Source organism: Lynx rufus, unplaced genomic scaffold (genome assembly GCF_022079265.1).
Source record: "Lynx rufus isolate CCGP_SWC_20201006 ecotype Redwood Valley unplaced genomic scaffold, mLynRuf1.p SCAF_6, whole genome shotgun sequence".
NCBI classification, from domain to species: domain Eukaryota; kingdom Metazoa; phylum Chordata; class Mammalia; order Carnivora; family Felidae; genus Lynx; species Lynx rufus.
This window is the reverse complement of record NW_025814878.1, coordinates 36,703,721-36,731,404: the sequence shown is the minus strand read 5'-3', so window position 1 is coordinate 36,731,404 and position 27,684 is coordinate 36,703,721. Positions and strand designations below refer to the sequence as shown.

Sequence of the window (27,684 nt, the reverse complement as noted above, 5' to 3'; positions counted from 1 at the left end):
CTAATTAAAGGTATTTTTATGCTAAAATAAGATTGGGATAGATTTCTTTCAATTGAAATTTACTAAAGATTGCAAAAATTAATCATTCTGTAATTTTTTGGGTAACAGTTATAATTAATTACAACATATACTAAAGAATATTCACATTATTCAATGACTACACTAAATAAAATCAAACTACCCTCAAAATTAATGTACCCTAGAAGTCTCCAAATGTTTGGCTTGTAAACTGTATAAACCATTAAAATACAAGCAAAGACAGACAACATTACTGTGGTCTGAACAATATAACTATTGGAAATAAGAAATATATAACTATCAAACCTAATGATATTTCAGGCTTTAATATGTCTAAATGCACAATTTCTCTATTTTTAATTTTAAAAATCACCCAATGATGATAAATAGGACAACAGAAAACATTTAGTTCTTATGCCAGGTTGTGTTGAAAATGCTTTACATACATTAAGTCCATAAAGCAACCTATAAGGTAGGTTCTATTACTATCTCCACTGTAACAGATAAGAAAACCAAGGCACCAAGAGAAGAAGCCAAGGTCCACAATTCATCGATGGCAGAGCAAAACTTTATTTCAGACTGGTTTGTCTCCAAGATTCAGAATGACTTAGTTTCCTGTAGAATAGCTTTTTCAAATTTTAGTGCTTCTAAAACTTTTTAAATTATGAGCCTGCCTTTCATTATGCCTTAAATACAGAACAAAGTTACTAATTCAAAACAAAAGCAATGCTTTAAAAACATTTTCAAATGAAAAATGTTCCTTAATTTCCTATGTCTTATGGTTTAACAAAACCAGCTTTCACTTTAAAAGTGCTGCCATTGAGAGGTAATAACAAAAATCTATTAATATTTTAAAGTATAAAGAAACTTTAGATATTCATCAAGAAGATACTTAGCACTGCTAATCAAAGAAATTAGTTTTTCTGGTGTCAGACTGTCTCAAGAGATGACTATTAGGCAAGCAAGGTCACACCTGCACCTACCCAAACCTCCCCAGCAATCCACCTGCCTCCAGCCTAAAATGAAGCAGCTGCATTATCAATGCTACCATCTTCCTGTTCTCTAGTTTCAGCTACCTTTCCCTTTCATTTCTGCTTTTAAGACTTTAGGCTCCTATCTTTTTCTGCTTATAAAACAAGAATAATCAAAATCTTATGAACTGAGGGTAACTAGAGATAGAAGAACTTGTGAAGTACAGTTTGGGCTGTGTATTTCCTCCTGTTCTCTGGCTGATGTTGCTGAAAAAGAGGAGTCTTACAAGACTCCGTAGCATGAAATCCTCAAAAGCAGAATTCCTCACCAAAAAGAGCACTGTAAAAGCTTTGAAGACTTTAGGAGAGGCCAGAAAATGGGTTGAACTCAAAATACTCTAAGGTTTGAGAAGTCCGGATAAAACATACATTAGGGTCCTTGAAAGCAAATACTCTCAAAGACAGAAGAGAGACCATCCACCCAATAAAGGGTAAAAGCTACACAAAAAATCTTAATGGAAAAATTCAAAGCCTAGCACAAGATGGAGTTCAGACTGTTCCCAGGAGGTGGTTCAAGCACAAAGTTGAAGGAATAGTATCTCCTTTTCTATGAATTAAAAAACAGGAAAGACCAGCCCTGGCCTTTGTGTGAGAGGTGAAGACAGGTGAACTAGCAGGGATAGAGGCCCTAATACAGTAGTTTCCTACTGCCGCTTTAAAAATTACCATAATCTTAGGGACTCAAAAGAACAATGCATTTATTATCTTACAGTTCTGGAGGTCACAAATCTAAAACACATCAGCAGGGTTGTGTTGCTTCTGGAGGCTCTGGGGCAGAATTCATTTCCTTACCTTTTCCAGCCTCTAAAGATTGCCTGCAGTTTTCCTTAGCTCATAGGCTTCCTTCTATCCTCAAAGCCAACAACCGCCTCACTCCAGCATCTATTTCAACCCACACAGTACCTTCCCTGACTCTGACCCTCCTGAGGCTCTCCTATACAGATGGCTGTGATTGATTATATTTGACTCTCCTTGATGAGGATAGTCTTCCCAGCTGAAGATCCTTAATTTAATCACATTAACAAAGACCCTTCGGCCATGTAAGCTAATATATTACCAGGTTTGGGGGATTCAGACATGGATATCTTCAAGGGATCCTTTAAAATGCCTACCATAGATACCAAGGATGGGTTTCAAACATAGCCTGTCTTGAAAGCAAATAAACAGTAAATGCCTTAAATAGGTTCACATTATGCAAGGGCAACAGGTTAATCCTATCCTAAACTCACCTCCTCCACACAGTGTACACCTTGGGGTTCCTTTGGAACATAATTAAATAGTTTGCACACTATAAAACAGCAAAATGCCTGTGCTGTACCACACTGAATATGGTTAAGAAAGAAGAAAACAAAACAACTGCAATAGAAAAGGACATGACTTTTAAAAGCTTAATGTATATTAGAGGTAATCCTCTTCCTTCCCAGCTGTAGAAAATGACCCAGAAAAGCTCAGTTAGAAACCATATAGGACCACAGCTGAGACACTGTCTATTTTAGTATGTCTCTGAATGGCATCCACTTCAGCACATCCTTTAAGACATGAAAGCTAACATATATAGAGCAGCAGCAACAGTTCTAAGGACTTGATACACATTAACTCTGTTAACAGTCTCAACAACCATATGAGGTTAAGTGGTATTATCGTTCCCATTTTACAAATGAGAAACACTATGGCACAGGGAAGTTAAGACATTTGTCCAGGGTCACACAGCTAGTAAGTGGTGGAACCAAGATTTGAAGTCAAGCAGTCTCTAGGTAGTATAAGCATGGAACAAAGACTTTAGAGGGTGAGAAACCAGGCTTAAATTCACAGTTCACTCCTAACTAGCAATATGAGTTTGGGCAAATTACTTACCTATAACCTTGCCTTTTTTTCCTGTAAAGTTGACTAGTAACACCTATAGTAAAGACAAAGTCAAGTACAGGGACCAATATATGGCAGAAATCTCAATAACAGACAGCTAGTATTATTATTTCTATCTTTCCAACATTACCTTGCTTCTTTCAAGGTTTTCATTACCTTACTTTTTTCAAGGTTTAATCACAATACCAAATCTTTTCAGTGCTCTGTTCAAAATTATAATAAAAACCAATCTCTCTATTTTTTAATATTCTCAAACATACATTAATAGTGTCCAAGGCCAACCATGTCCAAAGATTTTCAATAATAGGTCAGAAATCCATATATAACCAGGCTGCAATTTTAAAAATAATAACAATGAAATAAAGCCTACTCTGTTCGCAAACTAGAAATTTTCTACTAGTATCAAAACAGCATGGGAATGCAAGCTGGTGCAGCCACTCTGGAAAACAGTAGAGAGGTTCCTCAAAAAACTAAAAATAGAACTACCCTACGACCCAGCAATTGCACTACTAGGCATCTATCCGAGGGATACAGGTGTGCTGTTTCAAAGGGACACATGCACCCCCATGTTTATAGCAGCACTATCAACAAATCAACAATAGCCAAAGTATGGAAAGAGCCCAAATGTCCATCGATGGGTGAATGGATAAAAAGATGTGGTATATATATATACGGTATACCATATATATATATATATATATATATATATATACACACACACACACACACACATACAATGGAGTATTACTCAGCAATCAAAAAGAATGAAATCTTGACATTTGCAACTACGTGGATGGAACTGGAGGGTATTATGCTAAGTGAAATTAGTCAGAGAAAGACAAATATCATATGACTTCACTCACATGAAAACTTTAAGAGACAAAACAGATGACCATAAGGCAAGGGAAACAAAAATAATATAAAAAAAGGGAGGGGGACAAAACAGAAGAGACTTATAAATATGGAGAACAAACTGAGGGTTACTGGAGGGTATGTGGGAGGGGGGATGGGCTAAATGGGTAAGGGGCACTAAGGAATCTACTCCTGAAATCATTGTTGCACTATATGTTAACTAATTTGGATGTAAGTTAAAAAATAAAATAAAATGAAATTATCAAATGAAAAAACAAAAAACCAACAGCAGCATCAGAATTGTTTACTCAATGTTATTCACAGAACAATTCAGATTTTTCTAAGTCCAGATCAAATAATTTATCAATTTGGAAAGCATTATTACCAACATCAGTATTTACTGGAATGAATGACTGATATATATTCGGACACCTTTTCAACCCTGAACATATTAATTCAGCCTCTCTTTAGTAATTTACACGTAAGAGAGTCTCCTTTCACTAAGCAAAAGCATACCCACACATCTCCTAGAGTTCTGCCAAACTAAAAGAGCTGTCCGGGTAGTTGTGGCATTCATATCTTTTTTCCAAAAGTCCAGGGATCCCATGCCTTGTTGGTGGACACAGTTCACTTTCAACTCAATTAGAGCTTTCTGAAATAAAGTCATACTCATGGGGCAAACACTTGAAAATGCAATTATACCCTGTGGACATCCCAAAAGAAGCCATATAAACTTAAAGTCTGATTTGTTCCCAAGAATAAAACCTGAACAAAATAAAAAACAAGAATATCTTTAGAAAGTATGACCCCATTTCTACCAAAGCTTTGAATTTCTTCAAAAACCTACGATTCTAGGACTGGAAATAATGTAGTCTGAACACCTGGACTTCTTAGAACAAATTAAAGATATTCCATTTTATTTTTCTTTCATTGTTCAATTCCAATGTAAACAGACGGTTCATCAAATCAGTAAGAAAGTATGATCCTGTGAGCCCCCAGAGTCCTAAAGTTGGGTTTTCCTATGCTTTTTAATTCCAGAAAGTCCTTGATCTGAAGAAGCAGTTCCATAAACCTACTGAAATAAAACAAAACTAAAATCCCTATAACCCAGTTTCTTCCAAAGAGTCCGTCAACAAGGAAATATTAAGGGCTACAATGTGAAGAAAATTCATAATCTTTGCCATTTCCTCCATCATATCAAGAAAACAAACTTGAGGGGCACCTGGGTGGCTCAGTCCATTAAACGTCCGACATTGGCTCAGGTCATGACCTCACAGTTCATGGGTTTGAGCCTTGTGCATCAGGCTGTGGTGCGCTGATAGGTCAGAGCCTGGGGCCTGCTTCGAATTCTGTGTCCCCCTCTCTCTCTGCCTCTCCCCAACTTGTGCTCTCTCTGTCTCAAAAATAAGTAAATAAACTTAAAAAACTAATTAATTAATTGAAAATCTTTAAAAATAAAGAAAACAAACTGGACTTGTAAAATTCAAAACTTAGCACAATCTCTCCTTAGCAGAGCAACTTTTAAGTTCTGCCTTAACTACTTCCAAACATTTTTCCTTCATAAGTGCAGTCTCAACTGTGACCAATATACATACTTTCTCACATTTCACCCCAACTCCCCAAATCCCTTTTTGGCATATAGTTATTAGGATCTGTTATAGCTATATCCCAACATTAGCACTAATTAGGTGAAAATGTTTCATCAGAAATATCAGGTAGGATTCACAGAAAGGTCAGACCGACTCTATCTGCCCTGAAAGTTTTTGTGGGGAAGTTCATGGTACATGCATAAAGCTTTATTCTAACTAGTTTCCTTTGTCTTCCTTTAGGTCTAGTCTAACCAGTGGCCTTTCTGCTAGCTTTGCTCTAGCCAAGTGACAAGGATTCCAATAACCTGGAAAGAGAAAATGTAAAACCTCAAATCTCTTGATGCCAAAAAGAAGCTCATGTTTTAAAACTAACAATTTAGAGCAACTTTCATCTCAGAAGATAAGGGAAATGTTTTATCTCTATATCTTATCTATAATGTAAACTTTGATTAATAAAAATCAATTGGGAATAAGATGTTTTGTTTAAACCTTAAGCAGATCTTTCAAGTGTTATTTTTTTAATCCAAAATCAATTAGTTTATTTCCATACCTCATTAAGATTTGTCTTAGATATAATGTAATCAATCACTGAACATATAATTCTAGAAGATGTTATTTCATGTACTGAATCTTTAAGGTTAGATAAATATATTTTTAAGATTTTTAAGATTTTTAAGATTAATTATTTAAGATTAGATAAATCTTAAAACTGGAAAGCAGAAAAAAATCTAGCTAACAAAAGATGTACTGAAGCTACTGATTATTAAATATCATTTCAAGGGGCACCTGGGTGGCTCAGTCGGTTGAGCGTCCGACTTCGGCTCAGGTCATGATCTCACAGCTTATGAGTTCGAGCCCCGCATCGGGCTCTGTGCTGATAGCTCGGAGCCTGGAGCCCACTTCGAATTCTGTGTCTCCCTCTCTCTGTCCCTAACCCACTCGCATTCTGTCTCTGTCTCTCTCAAAAATAAACATTAAATAAATAAATAAATAAATAATCATTTCAAGACATAAATGCAAAACAAAACAACACACCTGATTGAAAGATGAATCACTATCAGAGCAATTGTCTGTGCAGTAACTGTTGCTCTTCTCCTTCTGGATTTTTTTCTGACTCTCTTGACTCCGTACCTCATCTTCTTCAAACTTGTTAATCATAGATTCCACCACTACCATCATGATGTTCTTCAGGGAACGCATCATTTCTTTGTATCTTTAAATTCAAAGCAGTCTTGGTAAGAAAAAGACTATTAGCACAAATATAAAACACTCAGCTCAATTAAACTATCTTATTATTTTTTCTGTAAAGTCCCTTTAAAAGCACAATTTTAAAGAAAAAAAATGCAAGTCAGTTTTTCTTAAGGAACAAATGGCACAACAATTCATACAACAGAAATAAAAATTAATAGGAAATATAAAACATGTGTTATTCCCCAGGTTTCTTCATCTGATTACATGGACCAAGGTAGTAAAATAAACAGAATCTAAGGCAAGATGTTCCAATGGTATGGATACCAGTAATTAGCAACAGTCAACTGTTATTATCATACTTTCAAAACAGTCTATTTTACATGTCACTTTTATTCCTTGTTTTATTTCTACCTCTTTCTCTATTTTCCTCCCTTCCTCTATTTTCTTTCCTTCCCTTTTCCCTGCCTATACTTTGTATCTATAGGCACCTACAGCCACCATTGAGACCTAAATAAGAGTTAAGCTATCAGTGGGTCCTTCAAAACAGAGACTAAAAAACCCACTGTCAGTAATGTTAAAAAAGGGATTCCTGAAATAGGTAAGAGTTTGAAATGGATGGCTTCTAAATCCCTTTTAGCTCCATGGGTCTGAAAATCTCAGAAAGAACTTATAAATAAATTTCTCTACTTATTAAGTGCAAACTCTCAAGCATCCACATTAATATTAGATTGAGATGCCCAAAACCCTAGAAATAGAATTTTAGAGCTAGATGAAACTATAAAAAAAAAAAAATCTAATCTAACCCTTTATTTTACAAATGAGGCATATGTGACCTGGACCATTGAAATTTCTACATTTAAAACAAAGAAGCCATAAATATTTAAGTAAACATAGTGAATACAATACTAAATTTGGAATCAGAAAACCTGGATTACAATCCTGATGACTTTACATACCAGATTTGTCATCCCAGGTAAGTTTCATTTTCCTCAGTTATAAAATGTGACAAAAAGAATACAATCTAGCTGACCTATTTCACTTAGCTGTAGCAAAACATAAGAGTATGTATCTGAAAGTTCTTTGTAAATATAAAGTATGATACATATATTTCTCATTTATCATTTAATAATGAAAATACTTGAGGAAAATAGGCACAGAAACTTCCTCTTTCTTTATATTTCTGGTATATGGGTCATTGTAACTCCACAAATCAAAGGAAGAATAGGTGAGTTATTCTCATATTAAAGGATAAAACCATGCTGGGGGATTTGGATAGAAGACTAAGATTTTAAAGTTTAAAGGAGTTTTACGATCTATTTTAAATTATATGATACAAATTACATATTATTAAACATACATAATTCTATACATAAAATATATTCTCATACATTTAATTTAGCAACATAATTTATGTAATATATAACTAGAAGCAAATTTAGTATATAATACATAGTTATAGATGTATAGATTTTCAAAGCACCAGAAACTGTGAGAAAACACAAAAATATTAAATTAGATGGTAATAATTAGAAACAATATAGGAAGAAAACATGTACAGAAGAGAACTGTTTCAGAGGTAAGAAAGAGTCCAGAGAAGATCCAAGTTTGAGGTAAGAGGATACAAAGAGCAAGAAAGAATCCTAAGACACTCATTAGACTAATTGGCAAAGTAGCTATAGGATAACAGAGAAGAGGCTCCAGCTTTCTCCTCTACACATTCTCAGCAGCAAGAAATAGGGAAACATAACAATGCCCTGGGAGCAATCAAGACCTATCCATCAAAACCTGCTCTCTTCTTCCACAGTAAGTGGATTATAGCTGGACACAAGTCTAAACTACAGTCTCCAGACTCCTTTGCAGTTAGGTATAGCCATGTAAACAAGAGAAGTCCTGTCCCCTTAAAAATTACAATATGGTAATTTAATGAAGACATATAAAAGTAAAATCTCAATGATGTATAAGGTAAGATTAAGGGTAAGTAAGTAAAATCCACAGAAAATCTTTCAGTTTCATTTTAGACATGTTTCCTCCAGACCTGTTTGAAAATACCAACATGAATTCTTCTGCAAGAAGTATCAGCAAACTGTCCAGAGAAAAAAATAAGAATAATTCTTTTTATTCTTTTTAAAAATTTTAAGTAATCTCTCCACCAACATGGGGCTCAAACTCACAACCAAGAACTAGAATCACATGCTCTACCAACTGAGCCAGCCAGGCACCCCAAGAATAATAATTCTTAAAATTTAAACATCAAAAACAAACAAAAAAGCTAGAAAGCCAGACCCTAAATATCAAATGAACTATATACTTAAATAGTAGCCACTGCCGTTTTGAAAAAGCCAAAGAAAAACAAACACAGGATGGACTATGAACACTATTAAGAAGCCTCATTCAATACTCCAAGAAGTCAAAATAAGAAAAAGTTCTAAGAGGTAATGAATAAAAACCACATCAATTAACCCTGCAAATTTTACATGGTGAGTAGTTCTTACATATATGAGGAACCGATGATAGACCCTACAAATGAATTCTTTATTCTGTAAAACTCTATTTAAAAAATAAATATCGGGGCACCTGGGTGGCTCAGTTGGTTGACTGTCTGACTCTTGGTTTTCAGCTCAGATCATGATCCCAGGGTCGTAGGACTGAGCCCTGCGTAGGGCTCTGCACTAAGCATGGAGCCTGCTTAATATTCTCTCTCTCTCTCTCTCTCTCTCTCTCTCTCTCCCGTTTGTGCTCTCTCTCAAATAAAAATAAATAAATATCAAAATGTTTAAGAAAATAATCTGTAATTATTACAGTAAAAATGCTGTTAATAAAAGTACTGTTGACTAATCATTAGTCCTAGGTAATTTCTGAAGAATCTCTCTCACACACACACATACACAAGAAAGAAAAGAAAAGAGAAGAAGGAAGGAAGGAAGGAAGGAAGGAAGGAAGGAAGGAAGGAAGGAAGGAAGGAAGGAAAAAAGAAAGGAAGAAAGAAAGAAAGAAAGAAAGAAAGAAAGAAAGAAAGAAAGAAAGAAAGAAAGAAAATACTCTGCACAACTGAAAATCTTTCATCTATGGTTCACAAAGCAGAAGACAAACATTCATTAAGATATTTAACACCTTGGGGCGCCTGGGTGGCGCAGTCGGTTGGGCGTCCGACTTCAGCCAGGTCACGATCTCACGGTCCGTGAGTTCGAGCCCCGCGTCAGGCTCTGGGCTGATGGCTCGGAGCCTGGAGCCTGTTTCCGATTCTGTGTCTCCCTCTCTCTCTGCCCCTCGCCCGTTCATGCTCTGTCTCTCTCTGTCCCCAAAATAAATAAAAAACGTTGAAAAAAAAAAAAATTTAAAAAAAAAAAAAAAAAGAAAAGATATTTAACACCTTTATGAGGTAATAATTATTGTTTTAATTTTTACACATGGATGAACTAAAACACAAGAAAATTAAATGACTTACCCAGAGATAAAAAAATAATTTCCTAATAGTCCCATATAAAACTTTGCTTTTAATATGAAAATTCTTTCATTCTCTAATATTTTAATACTCCTTTTAGAATAAGTTTTATAGTGCTAACAGAAATAGATTATTAGAAATTATATTATCCAAAAATGAAGATGACTCTAGTGTTTGTTTTTTCTGCAAATCAAGAATTAGGAAATCTTGATCTGAATGGCTTTTACTTAATATATCTTAGTGCTTTGAACTTTATTAATTTATTGATAGGCATACACTGTTGCTTTGTTCAATAACAGATTTGTTTAGATAATATAATCAGTTGTCACAAAGAGAAAGAGGTCCTGTCCAATGTCATAAAGAGTTTAACTATTTAAAAATAAATCGTATTTAATGCTTTAAAATACAATAGGTAACATAAGCTCAAGTACGTAATACAGTTTTTGTAATACTGGAAAGATGAGCCACATTTTAAGCTTCCATATCTGCCTTCAAACTGCAATAGGAAGTAAGGCCCAGCATGGAGAGAAACCAGATTGCCAACAGCTCCTAGACACATCACATACAACCAAGCCCAGAGACAAGAATTAACAAAGCAAATGTGATATGTCCAAAGAGTTACCAAAAATAAATTTGTGGGATCCAAATTTAAAAGATTTTACTATGTATAAAAATTCCATAAAATTTTTATTACAATAAAAAAAAATCATTGCCATCTAGCTTCAGAAGGCAATTTTTAATATTACCTAATACACTAGTTACCCTAAGAATTAAAAGCTAAAGAACAGAGCTACAACAAGTATGAATTACGGAGAAACTAGAAGGGGTACCTGGCTGGCCCAGTCAGAAGAGCATCCAACTCTTAATCTTGGGGATGGGCCCCACATTGGTGTAGAGATTACTTAAATAAATAAAACTTAAAAAAATTTTTTTTAAAAGGAAAACCAGAAAACTATTTGTCCATGCTGCCCTTCATAGCCCTAAAGTCTTCTGTTGTGTCACATTTCATGCTAGGGGTAAAGAAAAAAAACAGACCTTCAAATTGTCAATCATATGCCAAGGACTGAAACACTAAAATGTGGAATATCCAAGTAGCTGAGCTTACATATGAGAAGGAAACCCTAAACCATCTTTCATCTCAGTGACTGCTCTGTATTAAATTGCACTTTGAGTAAGAGTTAGGCATTTTGTCATGCTACCCACTACTCAAGAACCCAGAGTGCCTCCCTAATGCCTTTATATCATCCCAGTTACTACTCTATATTAAATTGTACTTTGAGAGTTAGACATTCTGTCATGCTGCCCCCTTCTCAAGAACCCAGAGTGCCTCCTTAATGTCTTTGGTATCCATTTGGCTTCCATTTAAGGTTTCCATTCACCTGGCCAACTTTGAGCCTCACAACGTTTTAGTCAAAAAGCCATTTCTTTGGGGGGGGGGGGTTGTTTTTGGTTTTGTTTTTTAAAGTTTATTTATTTTGAGACAGAGAAAAAGAAAGAGAGAGAGAGAGAGAGAGAGAGAGCATGTTCGGGAATGGGAGTGGAGCAGAGTGAGAGAGAGACAGAATCCCAAGCAGGCTCTTTACTATCAGCTCAGTGGCTGAATCAGGACTTGAACTCACAAACCACGAGATCATGACCTGAGCTGAAATCAAGAGTTGGGCTCTTAATCAAGTGAGCCACCCAGGCACCCGAAAAGGCATGGTTTTTAAAACACCAAATCGAACAGAAACTATATGGTTCTCATTCTCTGTCAGACCAGAAAGGCAGGCAAGCAAGGAACAATACACATGGAGAGCATTAGGGCTGAAGGTCAGACATGTATATACCACACAAATCCTACCCTAAGGAATCTATAATAGATTAGCAGGGAGTCAATAACACAAGTAACTAGAAAAAAAAAAAAAGTAGAAAAAAATGTATATGAATTCTTACAGAGCAACATATACCAAAAAGTGGTCCTAAGAGGGAAGTGAGAGAAAGACAGGCTCTACACTGGCCTCCAATATCAAACAACTGTACCTCTCTAAGCAAATCACTGAATTTGCCTCTCTGGGCCTGTAAATTAAGGACCTTAGAACAAATAATTCCCAAGGTATTTTCTAGCACTGACATCTTAAAGTTTTATGGAGTTAAAATTGATTTAACAAAAACTGAGCTCATAAGTGACTAACGTACTTTTTTTTAGTTTTTCCATGACTACTGTCCAGCCATGCTGCATGACCCCTTATTCAAGGGTTTGTCTCTAGTATCCGTCCTCCCCCTCTTCCACGTAGTATTTAAAGTTTTCACTGTGGGCACATGGTCATCAGTTAGGTATTAAACTTCCCAGTCTCTGTTATAGGTAAGTTGGGCACATGACCATGTTTTACCCAGTAGAAAGTGAGTAAATAAAGAATCTTGCTTTCTACCCTCCTTTCTCGGCTGAAATCCTGTTGTCCAGGCTGAAATCCTGTTGTGGAGTTAGTGTGGCTGCTCCAACTATGCAGATGAAGGCAATATTCAAGAACAGAGATTGGTAAAATACATATTCTGGACCTAAACTAACCTACCACTTGTTTTTGTAAAGTTTTATTAGAACATACACACACTCTTATTTACATAGTGTCTACAGTTGTATTATTACTACAATAGCTTGCAAAGCCTAAAATATTTATTATACAGCCTTTTACAGAAAAAGTTGACTAGCTCCTATCCCAGATGTGATGGAACAATAGAATAGAAAGAACCTGGGGTCGCTGGATAAAGTCATTCAGAAAAACCACCTACCTTTGCTGCATTCATGTACTTCTGAACTGTTATATAAGAGGAAAAAAAATTGCTTTCTTTGAGCCACTGCATTTTGGTGTCTATTTGTGATAACTGTTTAGTATATTCTAACTAACATCCTCTTCCTCCATAGTTCCATATGATCTTTTGCATATATCATGGCACTTACCATCCTGTATTGAAATTACGTATTTCAAATTTATTTTTCAGTCTAATGTTAGACTCCTAAAAACACTATGGATTATTTGGGGGTAGGAGGCATCTTATTTAACAGTATAGCCCCAAGATTTAAAACCTAACACACAGTAGTTACTTATTAAATGCATGTGATATATAATAAGGGAAAAGAAAAAATAATTTACTGCTAAAGTCAGAATTATGTCAAACATCAATAACATAAAATTGATTATAATGGCAAGAAACAATATCATTAATTCATCCAACAAATACCTATTATATACCTAACATTTGCTGGGCATTTTCAAGGCATTATGGACACAGAAATAGAAAAAATAAAATTATCTACTTTTTGAGAGTTTACATTCTAGTAGGGAGACAATGAAAATGAGCATAAAATAAGCAAATACATATATTATCCCATATTAATCAGTGACGAAAAGTTAAGAAGAAAAAAAAAGCAAGGTAAGAAAGAGAAAAAGTAAAAGGGAAAGGCCATTGTTTTATATAGAGAGATCAGGGAAGGCCTCTCTGGTAAGGAGACATGGAACTGAGACCTTAAAAAAGTAAAGGAGAATTAGAAACAAGCCAAGGATATTCCCTCCCACCACTGCTTTTCAACATCCTATGGGAAGTCCTAGCTAATGAAATAAGACAAGAAAAGTAAAAAGGAAGCAAGATTGGAAAGGAAGAAATAAAACAGTGTTTGTAGATGCCATGATCATCTATGCAGAAACCTGAAAAAACTGACAATAAAATTCCTAGAATCAATAAACAATTATAGCAAAGTTGCAGGATACAAATTTAATATGCAAAAATCAATCACTTCTCTGTATACCATCAATGAACAAGTAGAATTGGGAATTTAAAACATACTATTTACATTAGTACCCCAAAAATGAAACACTTCAGTATAAACCCAACAAAATATATATAAGATCCGTATAAATAAAACTATAAGTTTCAATTGAAAGAAATCAAAGAAGAACTAAATAAACTGAGAAATAGTCCATGTTCATAGATTAGGACAATACAATATTGTCAGGATGTAAATTCTTCTCAACTTCATCTATAAATCCAATGCAATCCCAATCAAAATCCCAGGAACTTATTTAGTGAATATAAACAAACTGATTCTAAAGCTTATACAAAGAGGCAAAAAAAGAAAAAACAGAATAGCTAGCACAATACTGAAGGAGAAGAATGAAGATGGAGAACTAACACTACTCAACTTCAAGACTTGACTTTGAAACTATAAACCTAAGTAATCATACAGTGCAGTATTCACAAAAGAAAAGATAAGTAAATCTGTGGAACAGAGTAAGAGCCCAGAAGTACCCTTAAATATAATCAACTGATCTTTGACAAAGGAGCAAGAGCAATAAAATAAAACAAAAATAGTCTTTTTAACAAATGGTGCTGGAACAATTGGACACCCACACACCAAAAAATCAATCCAGACATGTGCCTTACACCCTTCATAAAAATTAACTCATAATGGATCACAGACTTAAATGTAAAACACAAAACTATGAAGTTCTTAGAAGATAACATAGAAGGAAGTCTCAATGACCCTAGGTTTGGTGATGGCATTTTAGACATGACACCAAAGGCATGATCCATGAAATAGGTAACTGATAAGCTATACTTAATTAAAATGAAAATTAATATCTGCTCTGCAAAAGACACTGTCAAGATAATGCAAAGACAAGCTACAGACTTGGAGGAAATACTTGCAAACAACTTACTGATAAAGGACTATTATCTAAAGTACACACACACACACACACCTCTTAAAACTCAACAATAAGATAACAATGTGATTAAAAAATGGGCCAAAGATCTTAACAGACATTTCACCAAAGAAGATATATAGATGACAAAATAAGTATATGAAAAGATGCTCCACATCTTATGTCATCAGGGAAACACAAACTAAAACAACGAGATATTACTACACTACTATTAGATAACTACTATTATAACACCCAAAATCTGGAACATGGATATCAAATGCTGGTGAGTAAGTAAAGCAACAAGAAACCTCATACCACGTTGGGGGAATACAAAAGGGTACAACCACTTTGGAAGACAATTTTATAGTTTCTTACAAAACTATACATACTTACCACATGACCAACAATCATGTTCCTTGGTATTTACCAAAGGAGTTGAAAACATATGCCCACACAAAAACCTGCACACAATGTTTATTGTAGCTGTATTCATAATTGCCAAAATCTGGAAGCAACCAAGGTGTCTGATATATCCAGACAATGGGAGTATTACTTAGTGCTAGATATGAATAAGCTATCAAGCCATGAAAAGACATGGAGGAAACTTAAATGCATATTATTAAGCAAAAGAAGCCAATCTGAGGCTAAATAATATGTGTTTCCAACTATATTATATTCTGGAAAAGGCAAAACTGTGCAGACAATAAAAGGATCAGTGGTTGCCAGGGATTTGGAGGGGGAAGAATGAATAGGCAGAGCATAGAGGATTTTAGGGCGGTGAAATTACTGTGCATAATCCTATAATTGGATACATGTCGTTATAAATTTGTACAATTCCACAGAATGTACAACACTAAGACTAAGCCCTAATGTAAACCATCCCCCTAAGGGAGGGCTTTGCTCAGCTATTTGAGAAAGAACAAGACCAGGGTGGCTGGAGCAGTGTGAGAGGGAATATGGTAAGAAATGAGGAAGGAGAGGGAACAGAAGGCTCATGTTTGGGGCTTCTGGGCTACACTCTGAATTTTACTTTGAATGAGATGAGAAGCCTTCACAGAATGCTGAGTGGACTCAAGTGGCAGGATCTGACTGATTGTTTTGAAGCATCATCCTAGCTGCTATGAAGGACATGGGTTAGGGGTGCTTTCAAAATGCCCTGCTGAGAGAAAATTGCTTTCAAGTATTATTGTGAACATACTCACTCTTTAGATTCCTGGGTTCTTTTAGTAACATGCTGTACAACTGTGTCATAGCCAGATTCTTCATCCTGATTCTGATTAGACATCCATTTTTCCATTTCTTCTTCAATCATGGACCCCAAAGTGTTATATATATGCTGTCTAAGATATTTCACAAATTCATAGCTAAAAAAAAAAAATTAAAAAACAAATGCACTCAATATCATGAACTCACTTATTAACCATATCCAGAAGAAAATGTTAGCACAGAAAGATTTATGAAATACTCAGATTTCTTACCTTGAACCAGGATTAAATTTTTCATCCCAAATCATCAAGCCAATCTAGAATTATGTTGTTTTTTTCTGGGACATTGGCATTTTCCACACCCCATGCCCACTCACTCTATCAATCCACCTACTCATAGACACTTGTTAACATTTCCTACACATCCCTTGGCTTCATCACTTCCTCTTTTTTTTTTTCTTTCCATTTCTATTGATCAGTGCAAAAGCACATCACCTCACGCAGACATTACTACAGCAGTCTTCTTGCTTGTCTTCTTTCACCCTCCTCCCTCTCATATTTATCCTGAACACTGTAGTCATCTTGGTCCTCAAAAGTCATGGATTTCATTATTTCTGAGTTAGAGCATTTCACTCATACCCAATAAATATTTCTTGTATTTAAAACTAATTATTGGCTATTTTCCAAATACAACTTCCTTGGCTTGGCATTTAAATACCTAATTAATCAAGCCCCTTAATTACTGCATCTCCACTTACATGAGGCCACACTCAGTTTTCTCCACAAACCATCAAACATGTTGATTTGCATATAAGCAAGGAGGGACTTTTAAGTGACTACCATGTGTTAGACACTGCGCTAAGCACTTTATTAATATTGCTTTATTTACCACATGAGATAGGTAAATAGATGAGGACACAGACTGAAAAGTTAAAAAGCCTTATCAAATTCACCAACTAGTAATTCAGGTCAACCTTACTCCAAAACCAGTATCATTCCCACAACCCCACACTCTCCCAAAGATGCAAAAATTCCAAAACTATTTAAGAAATAAAATAAGAGGTTCTATAGTGTTCAACTGAAACTGGAAAGGAAAATTAATAAATGTAATACTCATATTTTTACTAATTTTTGTATTATTTACATTTCTTCCCTTTAGAGAGGTAAATCTATTCCATTTTATTTTCTCAAAATAATAATTGGCATATTAAACTTAAAAATAAAATTTACTTAAAAGTTTAAGTTATTCATTGAAATTACTTTTAAACGTTTAATATTTATATTCAACGTTTAGCTAGTAACTTTTCTTTTTCTTAAGTTTATTTACTTATTTTGAGAGAGGAGGGAGAGAGAGAGAGAGAGAGAGAGAGTGAAGAGTGTGGGAGGGGCAGAGAGAGAGAGAGACAATCCTACACAGGCTCTGCACTGCCAGTGCAGAGCCAGATGTGGGGCTTGAACTCACAAACAGTGAAATCTCGACCTGAGCCAAAATCAAGATCAGATGCTTAACCGAGTGAGCCACCCAAGTGCCCTTAGCTAGTAACTTCTAAGCTTTAGGAAAATAGCTATTAAGAACAGAAGAGATAAACAAAGTGATTTTGTAAACATAATGACCTGCAGTGTTAGACCAAAATGACAAACACAAAGTTTCAGAAATATTCCAAGAAAAACAAAACCCAAAACTTACTGAATCACGTGTCCTAGAAAATAGCCTCTAATAATTATTCATGCAATTTTGAAGTTTTTGCCTCTTCTGGGAGTCATCATTGCCTTACATCACTTGAAGACCTTCCCTTATACAAGCATAACTTCCCATCCATTTTAAATGCTAACTTATTTTTTGGCTTGTATATGTGTAATTATAAGCCAAATACTTGCATATTCTATACAAAATGGTAAAGACTTATATAAGCAAGAGTTCAAAGATTAAGGTTTCAAGAGAATCTTTTAAAGATATTCTTAATTTTTTTAACATTTGACAGTCCCTAAACTGCCTCCACAACTAGCTCTGAGACTAAAGTTGACAGATGTGCATGATGTGATCTGAAGAGCAAAAAATACATGTGTTCTCCACCACAACCATTCCACCACCACAAACCCTCTAAAGAATCAGAATATCTGAAATTCCAATACCATAAATGTATCATTGCTGTCTTGAAAATGTCCTTGTAGGGGTGCCTGGCTGTCTCAGTCAGTGGACCATGCAACTCTTGATCTCTTGATCTCTTGATTTTTAGTTTGAGCCCCACATTGAGTATAGAGATTACTTAAAAATCAAATCTTAAAAAAATAAAATAAAATAAAAAAATAAAATGTCCTTGTAAATGAAAAAGGATCCAGGAATAAATAATCTCTTGAGCCCAATCAGTCTGAGCTCACAGCCAGCCAGAGAAAATTGAATGTGGAACAAAGTGCAAAAAGATAAACAGTCCCTAAAAACAACCTTGATCCTCCTCATAATCCTGCCCTAGGCTAATCAGACACACCAGTTTTCCTTCACATCTCTAAGACACTCAGTGGGAAACAAAACATGGGGCAAGCTGGAGTTAATTCTATGAAACTAAAGGAAGGGCCTCTCTGAAGATGAATTCTACATCTCACCATCAACATTTACTACAGAAAAGTGAATTATTCCTTAGTTTTATCAGTCCTGTTTCTCTGCCACAAATCAAGCAATTAGGAGAAATGAGTATTTAACTAATATAAATTTTGTGCTTGCTTTGTTTAAAGCCCAAACTGTAAGCAAGTAGGTTGTGATATTTTTATAACTAAGGCAGTGAGGAAATACAAGGAAAGCCCATTAATACAATGTATTCAAGAAAGTTAACAGAATACCACTCTAAAAAGACACATCAAAAACAAAAACAAAAACAAAAACAAAACAAAACCTCCCCACTATTTATCACCATCTATATGATATAGCAAATATGCTGAGAAAAAGTTTAAACCTCCTCTTTGGGAACTTGAATAACCACATACTTTTTTTAAATGACATCACTTTTATCTGTGGCCACAGTAGTATCTCCCAGAAGACTCCATTCAAAATATTTCAAGGTTTTGGTTCATCTTCCAAATTAAATGAACCCAAGAACCCCCAAATTAAATATTCCCTAATGGGTTATTGCTCTTTTAAGAAAAAAAAAAAAATCTCCAGGGAAGATAAGGCCTTCTATCATGGGAGCACTACCAGGCTGCCTATAGCCCTTTGGATGCTCTACTAACTCAAAGATTATTGGAAAACTCTCAAGCTTCCAATCTTAAATTAGTAAATAGAGTCATTTCTGCAAGTAGACCTTTCTACTCTGGGTAAGAAAAATCCAAGTCTTCAAATTCTCACGTGACAATTCATTTTGTGTTGGTTCTTTTACTATCTGAATTCATGGCAAAACCCCATAAAATCCTACAAGGAATACTATTCTTCTGTAGTAGTGCCCAGGATAGAGAATTATTATTGCTATGGGCTGGGAGATACTATAACACTTAATATATTTAATTATTATGTACTTAATCATAAAATTAAGTACTATGTTGCTTTCACTGTAATCCTCATAGTATTGGTGCCATCCAGTTGCTCTTATGAAGTCTTCATCTAATCTAAAAGATTGATGATAACCACAGCTTTTTAAATCAACCCATTGCATCATTTTTAGAAATTATTCTGGTGTAGCTATATTCATATTTTGTATAAAAGCAAAAGCCCTGGATGCACAAGAGACTTTCGAAAGGTCCCATACTTATAACAGGGATTACAAACTCAGTGTCACTGGGGGTAGACAGGTAAACTAAAGCCAGCCACGTGTAAGAGAGAAAAGGAAGAGGTGGTGGTGAAATAAAAGGATGTGTCTCAGCTAAAAGGAAGAGCTTCCACATGGCTTTAGCCACTTAGGACTATTACAGCCTGATATGGATTTTTCAATGTTTTAATAGAAGCCAGAAAACTACCTTATGTGCTATCTCCCAATTTTTAAATGTTACTATTTTTTAAAACCAAGCCAAAGAAACACATCCATAGACCCAATATGGCCTGCAGAATGCCAGTTTGACCTTTCACCATCCATTCATACAAGTATTATAAACAACATAAAATCCTTACCACTAAAGATACTGGTGAATCATCTCTATGTTTAAAATTTCTATTTAAGAAATGTAAAACTTCCTTCAAAAAAAAAAATGTACATACTTAATAACTTATGTTAGAAGGTCCTTACTAGGCTTAATTAAAGCAATTCTGCTACAATTTAAGTCCTTTCCTCTCAGAATTAGTTTTAGCAAACTCCTTTAACATTTTCAGATTAATATACTCTAATTGCACAGGAAAGACCAAGACTACAATATTATGGGAATAATACCTCTTTGCCATGGACTACAATAAATACAACTTCCATTCATTTGTATTTTAACTGAAGTCTATTAATATTTCTTTCTTGGTCATTTTAAAATATTCTAGGGAGTGCCTGGATGGCTCAATTAAGCGTCCAACTTTAGCTCAGGTAATGATCTCAGTTCAGGAGTTCAAGTCCCACATCAGGCTCTCTGCTGTCAGCACAGAGCCTGCTTCAAGTCCCCTGTCCCCCTTTATCTCCCCCTCTCCAGCCTGTGTGTGCTCTCTCTCAAAAATAAACAAACATTAAAAAAATAATTTAAATTTTCTAATAACAAAGTTTCTTCTTTTTTAAAGGACATGATCTATACAATTAGTAAATAATTTTATCTTCAGAACTCTACAAATCCCTTTGTTTCAGGCTTAAGTTCTAAATCTTACACTGGTCAATCTTGTAACCTTAGACAAAACACATGACCTTGCTAAATGTCAGTTCCCACTACATAACAATAATGATAATCCCAATGCAAAAACTGTTGTCTATTACACATAGCTATACTTTGACACTTTTCAAACCAAATGTACTATACATGTTTGACTAACCTTATTTGTTGCCATAAAAGTAATTTAATGAGAAAAAATAAACATTTGGTTTCAAAGACGCTATCACCAAGTGAATGCAAAGTATCTTTTTCCAAATATTCCTCAAAGAAGGACATTAAAAACCTGAGTCAGGCATTTGCTACTAAGGAAAAATATGTTCACCTCACTACATTTCAGAAGCAGCTCAATTAAAATAGCAATGAACCTCATCACTTTGCTTTACTACTGGCAAATATGAAATTTTTTACATTTATGTCAGAAAATTTACAAAGTTGAGTAAAAGAACATTCACTTTTTTCCATTTTGTTCTCCAGCTTTATTACCTAGATTTTTCCAAGAAAACTTAATTATTTCTTTCATGATGAATTTCTGACATGTTCAAAATGTCTATACCAAAATATGCACTGATACACAGATTACTATTACAACATAAGAACATAAAAAAACTAGTACAAGTTTGTTTCAAGACATCATTCTCTTATTTTAATAAGCAAGAAATTTTTCAACCATATATAGAAAAAATTATCAGTATTGGTATGTTTTAAAAAGAGACTTTATTAGAGTAAGTTATGAATTATAATGCTGATATTTGGAATTCTTATTTCAGAATCAAAAGATTTATTATATAACCAACCTAACTTTATATATCATATTAGTATATAAAAGATTATGTAATAGAGGGGCGCCTGGGTGGCTCAGTCGGTTAAGTGTCTGACTTTGGCTCAGGTCATGATCTCACAGTTTGTGAGTTCGAGCCCCACGTCGGGCTCTGTGCTAACAGCTCGGAGCCTGGAGCCTGCTTCGGATTCTGTGTCTCCCTCTCTCTCTGCCCCCTCCCCTGCTTGTGCTCTGTCTCTCAAAAAATAAATAAATGTTAAAAAAAATTTTTTTAAAGGTTATGCAATAGAACGAACAAGCTTTACATCACGTACAAACTTTTAAGTCAAAGAATAGGCTTCTGAGTCATGATAAACAATTACTAGAAATGCATTCATTAATTATGGAAGCACGCATGTAATTCTTAGTCATTTCTCTATACATGGATATCACTTTACACAATGGAGGTTTTCTTGAAGGTACCATTTAAATGGATTTCACAGATTTAAAAAATCAGTGGTACATTCTTCTATAAAACAAAAAATAAACCTAAATCAACAAATTATTACTGTGTTCCCTCTGTATCAAACCAAAAATATACTGGATGTGAGGGTTACAAAACTGAGCATTTGCATTAGAGACTCTTATAATCATCACAGTTGATAATTACTAAAATAAATACACATACACACACACACACAAACACACCACAATTCTTGTGTAAATGCAAGTAAATATGCTCTAACTCTGTGGTTCTCAACCCTGGCCGCACGTTACAATTCTCCACGTTCTCAAACCTAGAGAGCTTTTTGAAAATCACTACGGCCCAGACTCTACCACTCCCCCTCTGCCAAGCTGCTCAGGAAATTTTGATTCATTCATGATGAGGCCCAAGCATCAGTATTTTTTTTACATGGGGCCCACCTGATTCTAGCGTAGCCAAGAGTGAAAACCAGGGCCAGTTTGGTTTCTGGGAATCTACACAACACATGCACACATAATGAAAGCAATATCCTCATCCCTACCTCTCCTCCCCTCCCACAGCCCTCAAATCCTTGCTGCCACTTTCAAAGACAGAGAGGAAAAGTTTGGATATTTTAAAGAATTTGTACAGTTTAAGGTAGAAAAATAGAAGATGCTATACAAAGCAGAGATAGTAGTTTAGGGAAGCTGCCCATTGGGGCAAACCCCCAGATAGGGCTATACTGTCTACATGATGGTTTTCCCCAAGTGACTGCAATTTCTCCCACTTTAATTTTTTATAGTACCTAAAATTCCATCATGTATGGACTCAACTGTCTTAAATATCTTCATACAAAAATACAATAGCCTAAAGACACCAGTTCCCCCATAAGTCTCTTTAATAAAATTGTCCTTGTCAATACCTGGACAACATTGGGTGGATTTAAGAAACCAATGTTCTGATAGTGGAGAAGGGAAGGTAGATAATTCTGAAGTAGGAAACACTTTTGGAAGCAATACATACCTAAGTGACTTAACGTACAATGTCAAGGAGAGTTAGGTCAGTGAAAACAAAGACCAAGTATAACTGTACTAACTGACCTTCAATATCCGACTGAATTGTAAGAGTCTATGAAAATACCAAAGACAAGCAAGTCCTCTTTTTCTCTCCTACATAAAGAGTTCCTTCCTCCTAAGGCACAGATCTCAGGTTAATGCAGCTAACACATGACTTTTAGCATCTTTGCTTTTAAGACTACAAGCTACTTAAAATACTTTTTTTTTTTCAACGTTTATTTATTTTTGGGACAGAGAGAGACAGAGCATGAACGGGGGAGGGGCAGAGAGAGAGGGAGGCACAGAATCCGAAACAGGCTCCAGGCTCTGAGCCATCAGCCCAGAGCCCAACGCGGGGCTCAAACTCCCGGACCGCGAGATCGTGACCTGGCTGAAGTCGGACGCTTAACCGACTGCACCACCCAGGCGCCCCAACTACTTAAAATACTTTTAGGATTATATGGAGAACAAACAGAGGGTTACTGGAGGGTTTGTGAGAGGGGGATGGGCTAAATGGGTAAGGGGCATTAAGGAATCTACTCCTGAAATCATTGTTGCACTATACGCTTAGATGTATTTTCAAATAAATAAATAAATAAATAGATGCAAAAAAAAAAAAAAAAATACTTTGAGGATTATAAATTTTACTTTTAAAACTACAAACTAGTTATAATTTGAGAGTGTCTGGATTTTTTTAGGTAGGCCAAAAGTAAATCTCTTTAGTAAACAGTGAACATTAAGTATGAATGGTAATCAGCAGGCATTTAATCTAATGCACTGCTGAAAAGCAAATTACTTTATTACAACAGTCATTAAACTACTAAGAGGAACAACAATGACCTAACTTAAACTTGAAAAGCATTCTAAAATTGAAGCAGCTAAAGCAATACAGGTAAACATTTACATTGAAGAAAAAAAGAAAAAAAAGAAAAAAAGCTGCATATTAATGAGCTAACCATTCATCACAAAAGTTTTAAAAATTTTTCCAAGAAAAGAAATAAACAGCAGAAACTTTAAAACCATAAAACATATACATAATACAAAGGAGGAACAAAGCCAATAGCTGGTTCTTTTAAAAGACTAAAAGAAACCCCTAGAAGAACAGAAGAGGGAAGGCACAAATCAAAGAGAAGAATAAAAAGGGGGATATATAGCTATAGATATTAAAAATATTTAAAAACTACAGGATTTTAATGAAAAACTTTTTACCAATACATTTGAAAATCTAGACAAAATGCACAAATGCCGAGAATATGATCCTAGCAAAAATTGACATAATAATTTACAAAGTATTTAAACAACTGCTTGTATGTGAAATAAAAACCAGAAATGAAACCCCAAACTTCATGCTTCATGTGGATTTGTGTGAGGTGAACTTGTATTACATGAGTTTATAAAACATTATTAATTAAACCTTAATTTGAGAAAATTGCAATTATTCCATAGTCTGTTGTTTAAGTAATAAATCAATAGTTAACCAATAAAAGCTGTTCTGTAATGTCTCCCAAAATAAATATGATCACAAATAACAGCTATTTGTAGTGGATTCAATTAAGAAATAAACAGGAAAATCATGGAAATACGAAGAAACTTTATGAATAACCATAAATACCAATGAAATCAGTAACTATATTAACAAGAATTCCTTACTTTTGAAAACTCCCTTGAGAATCTGGTGAAAACTATAAATACTCCCCCTATAAAAGTGCAAGAAAAAACAAACTTTTACATTAAAGGGCTCAAAAACCCAATTATGCACATAAAGGAAATGAGTACGAGTTCCAGATAAATAGAATTTCAGAGTCAGTAAAGGTAACATAAAAAAAAAAATTTTTAAACATCTCTGTGAGATCAAAATGAAATACAACCACTGAATTTAAAATATTGCTACCAATAATAATTAATTGGGTTCCTGCAAGAAAACGTTTCAATGGAGAGGATTAATTTAAATTAAATGAACCAAAACAAACAAACAAAAAAAAGGTCTCTAAAGAAACGTAACCTTCAAGATTGATCTCAAGTGGTACCTCTCTCATTAAACTATTTCTACTACTCGCAAACCCAGAGTACTCTGTAGCTCTTCTACAGCACTTATATTTTTGACATGTATCACAGACATTTGAGTATGTGCCTTATCCCTTCATAGGAACTTAAACTATTCGATAGGAAGTTAACAATCTAACGTCAGTATCCCTACAGTGCTCAGAATGGGGAATTGGGGCAGCCACTGAAATACCAGATCAGCCAAGGAACAGAGATCTTGGGAACTCATTGCTTTAAGCCAATGTGACAGGCACAGTGACAAGAATCCTTTGAAATAACAGAATTCCTCTTAGAAAAACATGAACAATTTTCAATTATTGTTACTGTGTTGCCCATGAGGAAAAACGAAGAATTAGGATATGTTGGTTGTGGCAGCAGAAACACAAAGGAGACAGAAGCTTTGGAAAGTAAGTAAAGAATAAAGAATACATAAATTCGATATTTGTGTAAATAAACGAAAAAAAAATGAACCTCAAACTTGGGCGCTATGTTAACAACAATAATCAAATGAACATTCTTTAACTACACTTTGACCCTTTCTGGATCAGCTGGTTTGTTTGCTTAAGACATCAAAAGCTATTTTACTTGTGAAAATTTTCATCAGTTTCCTCCAGATGTAAGAGGATTTCCTCGGCGCACTCCAGAGAGGGGGCACCCGTGATCTTCTCTTTTACGCTCTGGAACAACTGCCTCAGCATCGTCTGCATCACCACCTCGTCCTCGCCAGAGAAATGGGCCATCCTCTGCAAGAATCAAACACCCACGCCCATTACTCCAGGTCGGCGCCAATGCCGCGCACTGCGCACGCGCGCTCCCACCCGACCCAGGCCAGTGCGCTACGCCGTTCCCCGGGAGACCGCGGCAAGCGCTTGGGGGTGGGTCCTCGGCTGCCTGCGCGTCTCTCCGGGAAACAAGTCACCTTACTTTGGGGAAGCACGGGTCCTCAAGGACCCGCCTTATGTACTTGTCGTTGCCGGCCTTCCGTACGAACAGAGTTCAAGCTGTCACCGCTAACCGCAAAAAAGACAGCCCGGAAGGTTTTGATGGGTGGGCCTGACGGCGGGACGTCTGCGGTACGTGTGACGTCATCACGTTGACGTGGCTTCCTGAGTGGGAGGGAGTGCCCCTTGGAGACCTGCCCGGCACCTATGGGAAGTTTCAGGTGTGCTCGCTGTCCCTCGCCATGTGTTTGTAGAAGGGAGGGAATGGAGAACGAAGAGTCAGAATTCAGTAAAAGTGAAACTGAAAGTACCTTGAAAAGTTTTTAACTACGTGAATGGTATTGAAATGTTACACTGTTGTTTTTCTCTAACAGTCAACATGTGTTGACTCCTACTCCTTAGCCAAGCATCTTGCTAGGAACTATGAGAAGATGCCCTCATAATCAGACAGACACACCCCAAAAAATCAACGTTTACACAGTTAAGTGTGATTAAGTGTTACGTTAGAGAAATGCTCCAGGTAGGTGTTGTGGAAACCAATCCCCTTTTAACCCAATAGAAGAGGCAAGGAAAGAAGCGAAGAAAGAGGCATTAACATTCAGGTGCTCGAGTTGGTAGGCTGGAAAGAGGAGGTGAAGAAGCAAATCGGCCACAATTGAAAGGGTCATGTTTGGCACGTTTACAGGAGAGAGATTAATCTTGGAAGTAGCAGGACACAGTTGGATTCCATAGTGACACCATAAGATATGTATATGAGGATCACTGTGCAGGAAGATGCAGTGTATAATAATAGACCTTCATCCAGTTTCCAATCCAGATAAATCCTCAGACCATGGTCATGTCCAAGCTAAGGAGCCAACCCAACAAAGTTTAGAATCAGATCCTGGTGTCTATGGAATAGTCAGTCCCAAGCCATTGATGGGTGGTTTAATGTAGATAAATTCTACCTTATCTGGCTTAAATTTTACTCTCCTGGTAACATCCAATATTCTTCACATGTTAGCCAGGATCAGTGATTCCTTTGATGTCTATGCTGTTACTTCCAAGAGTAGAAGTATGATATATCCTTGCCAACTCTGACAGCATGTTTCTCAGTAAAATGAATGCTTAATCTTGATTGTCTCACTACTACATTAGGAAAGAAACATACTAGCAGAGTAAACAAACTGTATTTGTCAGTGAAGCTATCTAGTATTATATGTGCATGTGTATGTGTGTGCACATTCGTAGAATCACCAGCAATGCAACCAGTTCCATGTTCAGATTAACACAGATGAGTTGTACTGGCACCTCAAACATCAAGATTAACATAGCTATTAGTGGTGGGATTTTTCTGAAATGTAAGCTATTACTGTTAAAATTCAGAGCAAAAAAATAATAGCTTTATTTTATTTAGTTGTTGCATTCCTAGAAAATTCAGTGTGTTAAAACTGTGCCAAATATTTTTATATAAATGGAATTAGTTCCTACACTCAAATACATATCAAGAGTTTTTTCATCTACTTTCAATGTCCAGCAGGATCATTGAAAGTCATAAGGAACCAGAACAATTCTTTTGTGTGGGAGATTGTCCTGTGTGTAATTCCAGATGTTCAACATCCATGGCTCACACTACAAATGCCAGTAAGTATCATCTAATCATGTGATAACAAAATGTCCCCACATATTTATAAAATGCCTTCTTGGGAAACAGGGATGATTTGAACCACAGATTGAGAACCACTGTTCCAAAGGATATAACTTAGGAGAAAGAAAAACAACCTTAATAGAATACCTGAGATGCAAGAAGGA

At 35.6% G+C, this 27,684-nt stretch overlaps 1 protein-coding gene across 1 annotated transcript in view; it reads right to left on the bottom strand.

Annotated features, from left to right (window-relative positions):
- TBC1D32 (TBC1 domain family member 32) overlaps window positions 1–25,960 on the bottom strand; it is a 201,564-nt gene extending 175,604 nt beyond the window's left edge. The window contains exons 1-4 of the mRNA XM_047102681.1: window positions 25,877–25,960; window positions 25,538–25,695; window positions 15,868–16,029; window positions 6,389–6,566 (exon numbers count right to left, since the gene is read on the bottom strand). Of these exons, the coding sequence (XP_046958637.1) occupies window positions 6,389–6,566; window positions 15,868–16,029; window positions 25,538–25,692 (495 nt within the window). The 5' untranslated portion in view covers window positions 25,693–25,695; window positions 25,877–25,960. The remainder of the gene's footprint in view (window positions 1–6,388; window positions 6,567–15,867; window positions 16,030–25,537; window positions 25,696–25,876) is intronic.
- Window positions 25,961–27,684: the final 1,724 nt, after the last annotated feature.